Raw genomic sequence first — 13,805 nt, forward strand, 5'->3', positions numbered from 1 at the left:
GAACCCACCTGTACGTCTCTCGGTCTTCGTGTCTGCGGACTTTTGTCGCCAATCTGCAGAAAGTGGAAGCGAGCAGGCACGCGACACAGAGTCGTAAAGTCGAACAAACTGTCGCAGGTATGTCGTGAAGCACCTTTAAATTGGGTACCTAATTACTCTATAAAAATAAAAGACTTTTTCCTCATATTCCCAAATAATATGTAAAACTACGCAGATACTATAATGGAAAGAATATGAAGGTATTTCTACCAATAAAAAAAACGCATATACATGTGGACTTTTTTATACAACTTTTGTTGTACCCAGCTGTCCGAAATTTTATTTTATTTTTTGTAATCAAGGAACCAATATTGCATTTTTTTCCAAGTTGGGTGATAAAAAATTGGACAGAAATTTCTAGTGGCTTGTAAAACAACTTAAAAAGTTCACACCGTTTAACAATCCTGTTTTTATTTTGGTTACTTACTGCAGGTGATAAAATATACTTCAAGGTACCTTAATCAACAGAATGCTCGATATCGTGAAACAATACTGGCAAAAAGATTAGAAATTAAAATTGTAGACGAGCCTTCCATCAACAGTTCACGTCACGTTTGATTAACCGTACAATTCTCATTCATGTCATTAAAGTGACACAACAGGGCAGGCAACTGTGATTCAAAATAATAATAATAATGGCAAATGCTGTCAAGTAAATAAAACAAATACAATTGTAAGTTTGTCAGATATTTTAACGTAAAATAGAAGCATGTATGATAATTGTATGATGTATGAAGCATGTACAATACTTGGATCACGTGCATAAAAACATGAAAAAGTCAGAAAATGATACATAAAAGATCAAGGACGTTATTTGGCAGCTTTGATTACAATAGTTATTATTCATATGGTTCAATCAGTCATTTCACATCATATGATGTTGCTTGCAATAGAAGTTCAAAGTTGAATGCAATTTGCGATTTGAGGGTAAAAAGAAAAAGAACTCCCTCTTGTACCATGTGTGCAACATTTATGATAATGCTGTGCAACGATGCGGACCAACACCACCCAACAGCCGCTTGTCGGAACACGTCATCAGATTCCGGGGAAACGACGCGGAGGCCGGGAAAATACTTGGACAAAGTGTTGGGAACGCCAACCGGGTCACCGAGTCCCGTTTTAGCCAGCTCTGGCTTATGCAACTTCAGATAAGATAAGTGAGCGTTTTGTCTAACGTTGAGGTCGCGAGAGGCGGGGCGGGACAATCGAGGGTCACAAAAAAACAAACAAAAAAAAAAAACATTAATTCACACCTACGGACAATTTAAGAGTGCATGTTTTTGGAATGTGAGAAGAAACTGCAAAACAACTGGAATGTAAAAAAAAAAAAAAAAAAAAAAAAAAAAACTAAAAATCTAAAACAAACTTTTTTTTTTTTTAGACTATGGGCAAATATTTGAAAAGATATGGCACGTTATGAAAAAAAAAAATATGTTCCAGATGGAGTTTACTTTACTTCGATTGACCGTTATGAATGACTTTGGACCTTTAAGAATGTTTGAAAAAAAACAAACATGGAGATTAATATCTCTACTGCAGCTTCTTAAAATCTTTGCCCGCATTCTCGCGTTATTGCCGTTCCGATGCAGACATTCAAAACAAAGCGGATCAGTCGCCAGGGTATGACTCAACAACGGCAATCAATGACACAGACGCTTACGCAAGCCCACCCGCAAGACGCCCCCGCCACCGTGCATCAAAAACAAAAAAGGAACAACAACGGAGAGGGATGGCAAATTCACACGGGAAGATGGAAAGAAGCGCGAGTCGGGTGGCGGCTGATTCATACACTTGTTTACTTCCCTGTTGTTTTTTTTATAGCAGTTGTTTCTGCTTCACTTGACAGAATTTTATTTCGTTTTAAAATCAGTAAAAGGCACAAAATCAAAATCACGTGTTAAGACAAAGTGTCGATATTCGACGCGAAAGTGATTTGACTTTGCATTATCCCATATTGTACGTCATGACTGATCAATTTCTCCTGTGCCAGACAGGATGCACAATCAATCACAAATAATGTCCTGGCTGTTTAATAAAAAAAAAAAAAAAAAGAAAAACTGTTCTGTACCGTAATTTCCGGCCTCGAAGCCCCGACTTCAACCCTGCGGCTTGTGCGATGATGCGGCTAATTTGTGCATTTTTTTTTTTTTCTAACGGCCGCAAGGGGGCGCTCGAGCGGAAAAGGTAAGAGTGACGCCGGTGGAATACATGTGCCTAGGAAGTGACTTTTACCGGGTTTTTTTTTTTAACTGGCCCTGTTAGCGCTGCGCTAGCCTGTTGCTGGTTTGTGACTGCCCTGTCTCAGTGATTTTTACCGGTATGTTTTTTTTTTTTTTAACAGGCCCTGTTAACCCAGCTAGCATTAGCACCGTGCTAGCGCGTTGCTGCTGTGTTACTGCCGCGTCAGTGATTTAGCTCTGTTGTTTTTTTTTAACCGGCCCCGTGAGTGCTGTCCTACCGTGTAGCTGCCGCGGCTGTTTTTCCTTTTTACCAGCCGAGTTCATGCTATCGTGTTGTTGTTTGAAAAGTCTTTCCGTGTACCGTCATTTTTTTGTAAATATCTCCCGTTTCAATGTGGGCACATTCATGGATCGCAGTCTATCAACCAACACCGGCATTTCACTGCCTTTGCGCCAAGACCAGAAGGATATTTCTCATCGTGGACTCGGGTTGGGCGTTGAGAAACGATTGGAACCGGGACAAATACCCCCGGTTCTCCTGGAATCCTTCAAACTTTGGTTCCCACTTTCGATGCCGAGTCCGCCCACCCCGAAGGAGGACTTGCACGAAGACGCGCTCGTGCCCAAAAGTGCGTCTTTGTTGAAATCGCTTCAGTGCAACGCTTGGAATAAGATTAGATCGCGTCAAGGAAGAAAGGAATGAGCGACGAAGAACGAAACTAAATAAATTATCGGTGTCATATGCTGAGTTCCGTTGCGTGGCCTTCAAAATAAAAGGCTACATGCTTAAAACAGGAAGTCAAGTGAAAATTTAGCACAAATACACCATTTGACGTGATAAAACAGTCCCAAATGACGATTTTAATCGTGCTAAATTTAATTGCGACGGGCTGCGGAGAAAATAGATATTCATAATTTGAAGGCACTTGCGACTTCAAGCGTGCAAACGTGTTTGACACAACCTCGACCCTAAAAGAATCAGAATTGAGAACCATTTGGAACCGCAATGGCTCCTGCGTACTCCAACTGGATCAACTAATCACATCTGACATTTTTTAGGGGACAGCGCAACAGGAAAGGAGAAATAATTTCATGTTTCGACTATTAAACTCTGAAAGTTAAAATTCCCTCACAGCCGGTGGAAAAGTGCTGGGTCGACTTGAGAAAAAAAAGTCTGCTTTTACAGCCAGTGTAAAAGTGGTTAATACCTCTGAAATTCCTAAAGTCACCCCAATCTGTGTCGGTGCTGTTTACACAAAGATTGGAAAATGCTCCAATTGCTTGATACTCCCATTTCGTGACTATTTAGAAGGAAATGCCAGGTTGACGTCGCTCCTTGCCGTTTCATTTGGCCGCTATTTATGTAAAATGGCGACACGATAAGGTGGAAAAATGCCTTCCTTCGCGCAGTTGGCGGAAAACCGACGACCGACCGCCTCCAAAAGGCAGAAAAATGCCGAGGTCGACTTGATTCCTCCATTTTGCGTTGCTGCGGCAAAATGGGAAAAGTGCTGGCTGGCTTCTACAGGCAAGATTTTTTTTTTAAAAAATGGAAAAAAAAGTGGCTTGTGATGAGAAATGTGAAGTTCCAGGGTGTAGTCTGCTTTTGAGCGGCAAGTCATCGGGGGATCGTTTCCAGTCCCCGCCTCAACCCCGAAAACGGCGGAATGATCTAATCCGTCTCCGGGGGTTCACTGACTTTGCAGCCACTGGGCCCTCAGCTCCTCCACCTCCAGCCCGTAGCGGTCGTGGAGCTTGGAGAAGCATCCGGTGCTCTCCAGAGACGCTCCTCTTCTTCTGGGGGGCACCGGGGGGGCCCGGACCCCGTTGGCCCCGTGAGCCGCCGAGCCGTTATTTAGGGACTCGGCCCCGCCCTCCCAGGCCACGCAGGAAGACGGAGCGTTGGCCCAGGCGGGGTGCGGTTTGCTCCAGGCGACGCCGTTCTCCTTGGGCCCTCCGGACACGAGCTGGACCTCATCCCGGCGGTTCTTTTGCACGGAGCCGGAGGAAGTCGACGACGACGACCTGGATTTGGACGCTCGCTTGGACGGCCTGGGCCTGCCCTGCGGGCCTCCGAGGGCCGCCTCCTGAATCTCCTCCAGCTGCCTCTCCAGCTCCCTGACCACCAGCCTCATGTAGTCGAAGCTGGCCCGCGACAAGGCCTTCACCCACGACTCCATCGCCGCTTGACTGTCGGCGGCCATCTTGTACACGCGGGCCCGGGCGCAGTCGAACTTGACGGCGAAGGCGAACTCCTCGGCGGACTCGCACAGCTCCACGGTGCAGCCCTCCAAGACGATGACGCCGATGGGCTCGCGGCCGTCGCGCTCCTCGAAGTAGAAGAGCATGTTGCCCTTGAGCACGAACCAGCGGCGGTGGTACGCCGTGTTGCGCTCGCCCTTTTTGAACAGGAAGCCCGTCTTGTCGGGCGGCGAGTCGCACGTGGCGTAGTGGGCCACGCTGCGCTCGTTCAGCTTCATCGTCGCTCTTCCTCGGCGGGTGATTCAATCATCTGGAGGAATAAATTCGTTTGAGTCAAGGGCCACATCATATTTCAGGATTCCCGCCATGAAAATCATTACATATTTTTAGAATCATTGTTTAAAGGGATAAAAAAAAAAACAATCCTATATCATTCAAACAGAATAACAACGTGCAAGCGAGGTCCAGGTAGTCTTTTGCTCAATTGGAAACATGAGCCTCACGTTGCATTGTAGTATTTGTGACTTGTATGGCATTAAGAGGTGGAGCCTAAGATGGTGAGTGACGTGGGCGTCGGCAAATTACAGAGCAGAGTTGGCAGTCGTTCCTCGTCTTCTTCTTCTTTCTTCTCTCGCCTCTGGACATATCCAAACCATCGAAGTCTGCTCAAACCTCGTCTCCAAAACGTCCAACTTTGGCGGTGCCTCTCCTGAGCTCATTTCCAAAGCAATCCAACCTGTTCACTCCTAGCGAGAACCTCAACATCTTCAGTTCTGCTCCCTGTCGTCTATGTTGCCGATCACAAATGTGCAGTAATGGTACACATTGAACATTTTCCCTTCTTAAGAGTGAAATGATCCTAACCTTTTGGCATTCTTTTACGGATCATTTACCCCTGGCTCGCTGGCGTTGTGGTAACTCAGTAGTTCCCAAACCTTTTTTGCAGATGAAGATTTTCCAGCCCCCCCACTTGTACGCTTGCAAATATTACTCCTTGGCAATAAAACAAAAACGTGGACAACAGCTGCGTGTGGTGAAACGTATTTGTACACAAAGTGGTGCGTGCAACGGCAGTAACATTTGAGTCCGTGGGCAAAAATGATCCCATGCGAAGCTATACGGGAAAGAATTTCGGGAACGGTAAGAGTGAGAACGGTGGAATATATGTGCCGAGGAAGTGACTTTTACCGGTATGTTTTTTTTGTTTGTTTTTTTTTCTGTTAGCGCCGTGCTAGCATGTTTCTGCTGTTTTACTGCTACATCTCAGTGATTTTTACCGGTATGTTTTTTTTTCTAACCGGCCTTGTTAGCGCCCCGCTATTCTTAGTGTTGTGCTAGCGTGTTGCTGCTGCGTCTCAGTGATTAAGGTATTATTATTATTATTTTTTTTACCAGCTCTGTTAGTGCTATGCTACCATGTACCTACTGTGTAGCTGCCGCGGCTGTTTTTTTTTTTTTTTTTTTTTTTACCAGTATGTGATTTTTTTTTTTTTTTTACCAGCGCTTTTCGTGCTACCATGTTGTTGGTATGTTAAGCTAAGCTAAGGTATTAAAACTTGAAAACTCCATCTGTGCATCTTCTTTCTTTGTAAATATCTCATGTTTCTTTAAAGACACTTGCGGCTTTTACACAGGTGCGGTTTATGGATGTACCAAATGGTATTTCCTTTACAAATGTACTGGGTGAGTCTTATAATCGGGTGCGCTCTGTAGGCCGGAAATTACGGTACTTGAGTTTTCCAATTAACCATTGGAGCACTAGTACAATGACCTCAGATTACGATATACACAATTGCTACTGCATTTCACCGTTATATTTTCAATATTCCAAAAATGTTAAAAATTGAGTTGTTGAAAAAAACTTCTTGAAATCTCTATAAAAAAATATAAAGCAAAATTGCAATTTTGGAAAAGAACATCTATTCAGCAAGAAACATGAAGTAGACAAACCATAAAAATAAGGTTGCATGCCGGATGTGGACGCCGGGCCGTAAATTTGCCGCCTGGTTTAGAATAGACATAAATGTCTTTCACAACAGCATAAACTTTGCTTTGGCGTCACATGGACGGCAATAAACTGGGTCACAGCATTAAGTAAACAACTCTAGTCACAACGGACAGATCCCTTTTTACCATGTGTGTGGATCACTGACTTTCAAATAGTTGCCGCGAGCCACGGCTTGGTGGTCCGCAAAATAATTTGCAAAAAAAAAAAAAAAAGATGATGCGACGGCGGCACGCTGGGGCAGCTGTAGAGAGGAGTCGGCCTCGCAGCTCTGAGGACCGGGGCTCAAATCCCGGCCTCGCCTGTGTGCAGTTTTCGTATTCTCCCCCGTGCCTGCGTGGCTTTTCTACGGGTGGGCACTCCGGTTTCCTCCCACATCCCAAATACGTGCAACATTCATTGGACACTCGAAATTGCCCCGTCGGCGTGATTGTGAGTGCCACTGTTTGTCTCCATGTGCCCTGCGATTGGCTGCCGACCAGTTCAGGGTGTACCCCACTTTTCCTCCTGCCCGTTGACAGCTGGGATAGGCTCCCGTGACCCTTATGAGGATAAGCGGCTAAGAAAACGGATATACACACGCCCGTAAAACAAGGTTGAACAATTTGGCCATCGTTCAAAAACGTGAACAATTCCAAATAAGACTCGGTGTTAATGCAAAATCGTCAAGCTTCTGCTGGAAAGCAAAAATATGTCAGAAAACGCAAAGCAAATTTATTTGTATTTAGCGCATTTCATACACGAGGTCAGTCAATGTGCTTTACGTGATTAAAGAAAAAGCCTACCAGAACTGCTAAACATTGCTTAGGGTCAATCAAGAGACACTGTAAATATATTCTTATAGCTTCTATTAATGGTCTTTTCAAATGTTTTGTATTGGTCGACTGTACGTGTACGCACGTACTACGCATGTCATTATTTCATCCACCCATTTTCCTCCGCTCTCTTCATTCGGATCCTCGATGAGCCGGAATCTATCCCAGCATACAGCAAGTACTTGTCGCAGAGCACACGGGGAAAAACGAGCGTTTACACTCACATTCCGACCTCGAGACTGTTTTCGACTGACGTCACACACCTTCAGGTTTAGAACGCGGTCGCCATTTTGGTTTGGCGAATTCGCGTGAACAAATCGGAACTAGACAGGAATCGTTTCAGAAAGGCGTATGAATGGGGGCGCACTGCGATGATATCGGTTACTCGAACGAAAGTGGGCCTTGTCTTTCGACTGCCAGCTCTGATCAAGAACCGGTGCGAGAAAACGGAGCAGTTAGCAACCAAAGGGCGACAACTGTGGCCGTCTTGCCGAACTAGCGGCCAAGTCATTCCCTTACGTCCGAGTTCGCTCGGAGCATTTTCTTCTTGGTAAGTATCGGATACCTTTTGGAATTTCACACCTACTTAGCAATAACTACGTTCTGTGAAGGTGAAGTACTCTTTAGGGCCAAGGGCCTACACAACACATCCAAAATCTGTATTTTCTGTTTTATTATCACAAGTTTGCAAAAACGAGTTAGCGCACCGCATGCTGTTTCGTGAATGGAGTTAAAAATGTAACTTGTCTGGTGTGTTATGTGACAGAAGAGTCTCTGCTAGGATGAAGGGCAAAGTTTACAAAACAGTGGTGAGGCCGGCCATGATGTACGGATTAGAGACGGTGGCGCTGAAGAAACAACAGGAAGCAGAAATGAAGATGTTGAGGTTCTCGCTCGGAGTGAGCAGCTCGGATAGGATTAGAAATGAGCTCATTCGAGGGACGGCCAAAGCTGGATGTTTTGGAGACAAGATTCGAGAGAGCAGACTTCGATGGTTTGGACATGTTCAGAGGCGAGAGAGTGAGTACATTGGTAGAAGGATGCTGAGGATGGAGCTGTCAAGGAAGAGAGAGCGAGAGGAAGACCAAAGAGAAGGTTTATGGATGTGGTGAGGGAAGACATGAGGGCAGTCGGGGTTAGAGAGGAAGATGCAGGAGATAAGACCAAGATGGCAAAAGATGACACGCTGCGGCGACCCCTAACGGGACAAGCCGAAAGGAAAAGAAGAAGATTGTCCAAATCCCCATCATATATTTTGTCATATTGAAAAAAAAGAAACAATCTTAATGTTCCAATCTGGTAAAGCTAATTCTGTATTTTAAATATAGGAAGCAACGTAACATTAACCTTAAAACGGTTTGGGATCATCACTCTCCCCCCAATTCTTTTCCTGGGAATTATGTGCCGTTGTCAGTTCTAAGACAGTTCACAGTTCCATAAGGAGCAACATGAGTGAAAAATCTCTCTGGCGCTTTTACAGTGTCACTGTGGAAGTGGAGAAAGAGGTGTGGGCTCCACTTGAAAATGAAAATAATAATCTACACCTCTCTGGTTGGTATAATCAACATCATTTAACACAACGCTGACTGTAATCACGCGGTACATATTTCAATTGCATTGTGCGCTACACTAACCTTAGCAGTGCGCTTACAACGGATACGGCCGCATGACGAAGATGCCCAGCCATTGATGAATTGGTAGTAGGACTCCAGACCTTGATCCACAGTTTAAGCGCTAGTCGAGAACAGGAGATAGCGGACGACGTCCGGATGGGTTACCGACGCCCACCGTTCGAAATTCTTGCTCCATTTGTGTTTCTCCAAGGCACGTGGGTCGATACTGTCGCTCAAAGCGCACTTCTTTTCATAACGGTTTCTTGAAACAACATCTAATGAGCACCGATAACTTTCCAAAGTCTTTTTAGCCATCACGCGTCACTTTTAACAGTCGTACGAACATTTGTGTAACTCCGGTCTGTACGCAAAAGCCATAGAGCGAACGGCGAGTCGGGAGAGCGAACCCATCCGACATGGCCGCGTGCCCCGGATGTGGTCACGTGGTCGAAAAGAGTCTGATACAAACTGAATAAAACCAATACAAAGATGGATATGATCACACAAACTCCAGATTCAAATCCAGAATTTAGTGTAAAGCAGAGTTGCTATTAATGTCACACAGTACAGTGAAGTAATTTCATTTAAATCCATCGTAAATAAAGACCAGGGTCAGTCATTATGTGAGAAACAAAAGCAAGAGTTGGACACCCATCCAAAGAAAATCACTTACATGTACGTCGTCTCTTGTTTCCATCGTTGTTGCTTCTCATTCATTCCGAACGTCCTCACGTCGTAGCTCATCTTTTAGGCCATTTTCAATAATATCGCCTTGACACAAAGGATGGTCCAAAAAAAAAAAAAAAAAAAAAACGCGACAGACATTAGACTTCACGTTAGGTTCGAAAATAACACGTCGCGGTAAGCTGTTTTTATCCCACACAAAAAAAAAAAAAAAATGATTCACTGGCTTTTGTCAGCAGCTTTTGACGCATCAGCACTTTTCCGAGTGTAAAAAAAAAAAAAAAAAAGGAATCGGATACAAACTAAAGTGCGTGGAAGTTTTGACTTTTTCTTCACTTTGTTTGCTGCAATGTCTGTATCGTGGTTTTTTTTTTTTTTTTTTTACTCCACACTTTGAAGGGCAGCTAGATAAGCGGTTTATACACTGAAGCATGAAGACGTCAACGACGGCACAGATATTACGACGTCCACTAGCTGAATGTTACTGATCATGTCGTTACCCGCTTAGCAAAGATGTTTGTCCTGGAGCGAGTCCATCTTCTGTCCGCTTTCTTCTTGCTCCCGTTTTTCCCGTTGTCACGTGACCTCAAAAGGAAGCGCTTGCGTCTCATCACGGGGGTTAGCCAGATGGGCGGGGATTGTAGCGATCCCGTATGTGGCGGCATAGAGACCGACAATAAGATTAAAACGAACGCACCCTACGGAAGTGTGGGATGCCGCAGTCAGTGCTGTTTAAAAAAAACACACGTACAGTATAATGTGCATCAATTTTCATACATTTTATCATTGTATACAGTATGGTATATTATTAGTATTTAGAATACGTGACAATTTCAATTTTATAACTGCATAAAATTCTGGGAACTATTTATCGACCTATTTAAATTGTATTATTATTATTATTATTGTTTCAATCTTACTACATCAACATTTAGGTAAACATGCATACTTTAATTTACAATATTTGGATCGGATTCCATGAGAGGGTCTAATAAACTGGCCAATATGTATTAACTTTAGGGTGCCAGGAGTAAATAACAGCAACATTTTGTCAGATTTAGCCTCAAACAGTGTGCAAAAAAAAAAAGTGTGAATTTTCGAGAGTCAATTTTCTGCACATTCAGAACAATAATTATCTTTATAGGTAAAACCAAATGTTGAATGTTACACCTAAATCTAAAAGGTAAATATATATTTAAATGTTATCTGTAAATAGGAATCATATACATACCCATCCATTTTCCTAGCCGCTTGTCCTAGGGTACAAGGGTCGCGGGGAGTGCCGGAACCCATCCCAGCTGTCAACGGGCAGGGGGGGGGGGGGTACACCCTGAACTGGTCGCCAGCCAATTGCAGGGCACACAGAGGGAGACAAACAATCACAATCCCACCGACGGGGGAATTTAGAGTGTCCAATTAACGTTGCATGTTTTTGGAATGTGGGAGGAAACCGGAGTGCCCGGAGAAAACCCACACAGGCACGGGAGAAACATGCAAACTCCGGACTGGCGGGGCCGGGATCGAACCCGCGTCCTCAGAACTGCGAGGCCAATGCTTTACCAACTGACCCAACGTGCTGCCATATATATAAAAACCACACGCAGAATGCAAATCCACACTGCCAAGAAACAAAAGTAGCCAAAACAAAAGCAGCAGCAACAGTGTTGACCCCCCCACCCCGCTCACCCTTCGCCACTTGTCTTTCCAAATCAACCTCCGGGGCTGACGTCCGCTCTTTTGCGGCCGGCGAGCAAGCACAGCGGCGGCCGAGGCCAGTGGGAAGCACCGGCCGGTCTCCTGCGTGGCTGGTTCTCTCTTTTCTGTCTGGTGCCCCGCACAGAATTCCAAATGTCAATTTCCGTGTATAAAAATTGTTTTTTCTTTAAAAGTTGGTATTTGGTCTGTCTCCATGTGGCCTGCGATCGGCTGGCAACCAGTTGAGGGTCTACCCCAGCCGCCTCCTGCCCGATGACAGCTGGGATAGCTCTCCCGCGACCCTTGTGAGGATAAGCGGCTCAGAAAATGGGTGGATGTTGTTATTTGACGCTATAAACAGGTTTTATTTTGGAACTGCCATTTTCCGGCAGTGCGGATTTGCATATTAAGTCAACATTTTGTTCAACAGGAAACATTTAGATTTAATTTTTCTGTTTAGATTTATAATTAACATTGGGTTTTGAATACATTTAAATTTAAGATTTGTATTGAGATATAGATTATGTACAGAACATGTATGCGTTTTAAACATTTACATTTAAGATTGTAAGACATCACATTTAGTTTTAATAGTAACTTTTGATATTTGGATTTAATGATAAATTTGACAAATATTGTTCTCAATGTGCAGAAAAGTGACTCAAATATTGAAAATATTTTTTTAAACGCGTCTCTGTGGCTAAATGTGACAAAATGTTGCTGTTAATTTTGGGGCGAGCCACTTTACAGCCGGCACCCATTAATAACCCCGACCCTTACATACATGATGAATTGAATATTTTATCAGCAGGATTTGCCATTTAATATGAAATATTGCATCCGATGCTCACAGTGCAGCATCAAGCCAGTGAAATTAATCACATTAAAATGGGTGTGAAAGATAAGCGTGTTTTTTGTCGAGACCAATTACTTTTTCCAATCTTGAATTGATTGATATAAAGGCTTGGTTTAAAATGTAACATATTAATGAAACTTTAATCCCTTAACGATAAATCCACCCCAATCCAATCCGCGTAACCCTAATAAGATAAAAATCCAAAGTAATTTGAAGGAAGCGAGGGAAACGCCGCGCAGTACGTGGATGGACGCTGTCGGCCTCGGGCTGCACAACGTTTGCGGCTCCCGCGTAAGAGCATTGTCGTGTTTTGCCTCGAGAGGCTGCGGTCGGTCCGTCCTGAGCCGGATGGCGAACGGCAGCAATGCGCACGAATGAGTCGACGGGGAGGGGCCGCTGGGGGCCTCGCGAGCGAATACAAAAGTGACTTTATGTGCTGCGTGTTCAAAATGAAAACGAATTGGACGGCAGACGTGCAGATATCTCCTTCGCCTCACTGTCCTCAGGTTGTGGGTTCGTCCGCCCGGGCCGGTCGGTCGGTCGGTCACCGGAGCTGCTCCTCTTCCCGGATTTGGTGGGTCCGTGACGGACAAGAAGCTTGTTCACCCTCCTCCTTCGCGCCACACACGTCGGGACGTCCGACTCACCCGACCTTCTTCTTCGTGTACTCAGTCGAAAGGCGGCCATTTTTGTTGAGGCTGCCGCCCCACCCCCCCCCCCCCCAATATGAGGACGCTTGCCCCCGGTGGTTTGGATTAACAACGTATCCGATAGGTCGTGTTACCTGCACTGTACCTTGAAAATTTGACGTTAATCCTCTGTCATTTAAGATTTTTTTTTAATCGGCAATTACGAATTTTCACGGGCGGCGCCATTTTGGCGAGTCACATGACCTACGTGCGCGGACATGACGTGTAACATCCCCAAACAAAGGCTCGCTTACGTTGGGACACAATTATGGCCCTCCGCCGGGGCTCGCTTGTCAGACTCTGCGTTATTCCCGTCCGAGGAACCATCCAAATATTCAACTTTATTTACAGGTTCAAATCTGTATGGACGTATTCCTCCGATACCGCTATTTCTTCAACAGATGAGGATAGACCTGAGAAATCAGCGCTGGCCTTTGTTACCGCGGCTACTACGTCACATTAGCGCACGTAGGTCATGTGACTCGCCAAAATGGCGGCCCCCGTGAAAATTCTTAATCGCCGATAAAAAATCTTCTCAAACACCGTTAAATGATGCAGGATTATCCTCAAATTTTCAAGGTACAGCACATATGACATGACCTATCGGATACGTTGTTAATCCGAACCACCGGACTTCTCCTTTAAAGGAAACCTTCAGGTAGATTTTGTTCGTCTTTAGTCTGAGCCAGCTCAGAGCAACATTTTTTCAACAACATTGGCCAGTAAAGATGATTGTAATAAGTTTGCAACCCGAAAATGTTACCAGATAAGATATCAGACAGCCGAGCTTCTTGGATTTTCCCTCAATCTGGATGCGTGTCGTGCTGCCTCGAACAGGCCGGACTTCATTCTATGATCCACTTGCTTGTGTACAGTTTGTGGTGTTTTGTTGGTCATTTTGAGAAAACCACATACTATCGGCGTATCTGCTAAAATTACACGTATGAATCGTTTCGCTCAAACAGACCGGGCCGAACCACTGTATATTGCTCAAGTGCTCAAGGCAATCTAATGTTGGCAAATTATT

The 13,805-nt window shown here is 44.6% G+C and overlaps 2 protein-coding genes across 8 annotated transcripts in view; both read right to left on the reverse strand.

The window, feature by feature from the left end:
* Positions 1-124, reverse strand: part of sh2b3 (SH2B adaptor protein 3) — a 56,903-nt gene extending 56,779 nt beyond the window's left edge. For 6 of the 7 annotated variants that reach the window (XR_009794490.1, XR_009794491.1, XR_009794492.1 and 3 more), the window contains exon 1: positions 9-124. The gene's annotated coding sequence lies outside the window, so the exon portion shown is untranslated. The remainder of the gene's footprint in view (positions 1-8) is intronic. The other variant, XM_061816126.1, reaches the window with a different exon arrangement.
* A 212-nt stretch (positions 125-336) lies between these two features.
* pheta1 (PH domain containing endocytic trafficking adaptor 1) lies at positions 337-12,677 on the reverse strand. Its single transcript, XM_061816131.1, has 4 exons — positions 12,587-12,677; positions 10,039-10,266; positions 9,528-9,625; positions 337-4,731 (listed from the first exon to the last, which is right to left on the reverse strand). Exon 4 carries the CDS (start codon positions 4,697-4,699, stop codon positions 3,911-3,913), a length of 789 nt encoding a protein of 262 aa, XP_061672115.1. The 5' UTR covers positions 4,700-4,731; positions 9,528-9,625; positions 10,039-10,266; positions 12,587-12,677; the 3' UTR covers positions 337-3,910.
* Positions 12,678-13,805: the final 1,128 nt, after the last annotated feature.

The sequence above is a fragment of the Syngnathoides biaculeatus genome, chromosome 4 (assembly GCF_019802595.1).
Source record: "Syngnathoides biaculeatus isolate LvHL_M chromosome 4, ASM1980259v1, whole genome shotgun sequence".
Lineage (NCBI taxonomy): Eukaryota > Metazoa > Chordata > Actinopteri > Syngnathiformes > Syngnathidae > Syngnathoides > Syngnathoides biaculeatus.

Excerpts from the sequence above, each read along its gene's own strand:
- pheta1 (XM_061816131.1), bottom strand. The coding sequence starts at position 4,699 with ATGAAGCTGAACGAGCGCAGCGTGGCCCACTACGCCACGTGCGACTCG.